The 532-nt window shown below is 60.3% G+C and overlaps 1 protein-coding gene across 1 annotated transcript in view; it reads right to left on the bottom strand.

Moving 5' to 3' along the window:
- Positions 1 to 209: 209 nt before the first annotated feature.
- Positions 210 to 532, bottom strand: part of RNF24 (ring finger protein 24) — a gene marked incomplete at its 3' end in the record, with an annotated part of 9452 nt that continues 9129 nt past the window's right edge. Inside the window, exon 4 of the mRNA XM_010139248.1 lies at positions 210 to 289. Within this exon, the coding sequence (XP_010137550.1) occupies positions 210 to 289 (80 nt within the window). The remainder of the gene's footprint in view (positions 290 to 532) is intronic.

The raw sequence follows: 532 nt of genomic DNA, 5'->3' as shown, positions 1-532 counted from the left end.
CCTGACCCTATAAAGTCTACATCTGTATGAAGTGACTGGCCCTCTGCTGCTCCTGTTCCTTCGCTGAGGGACCGTTGCTGCCGTTCCCCTCCTTCCCCTGGAACCGGGGCAGACAGAAACCCAGGGCGAGGAGCAGGGGCACCATGATGCCCCACACCTGCAGCCTCCGCGGGGCCGGCCTGGCCTCGCCCCGCACTGCCCACACTTACTTTCTGTGGAAGGCATGTTTGCAGGGGCAGATCCCCAGCTCGTCCTTGGGCTTGAACTCCTCCAGGCAGACAGCACAGATCTGCAAGAGCCAGAGCAAGGAGTCAGCAGCCACGAAGCTTTTTAGTGCACATAAACCCTCCGTTTTGACCAAGCAGCTGCTTTTTTTTCCCTCCCCTCTGCTGCAGAAACATTTGAATGGTTCCTGCATCACAGGGGGTGAAAACCCCCTAAACCTGTCCTAGACCAAGGCTGGGGCTTGGGTCTCCCCTTCCCAGCAGAGAGGATGCTGCTGCCCCCCTGGGGCAGCGAGCCGCGGGGGGGG

This window comes from Buceros rhinoceros, unplaced genomic scaffold (assembly GCF_000710305.1).
Source record: "Buceros rhinoceros silvestris isolate BGI_N320 unplaced genomic scaffold, ASM71030v1 scaffold4767, whole genome shotgun sequence".
Lineage (NCBI taxonomy): Eukaryota > Metazoa > Chordata > Aves > Bucerotiformes > Bucerotidae > Buceros > Buceros rhinoceros.
The sequence above is the reverse complement of the archived record's forward strand: the minus strand, read 5'-3'. Positions and strand labels throughout refer to the sequence as shown.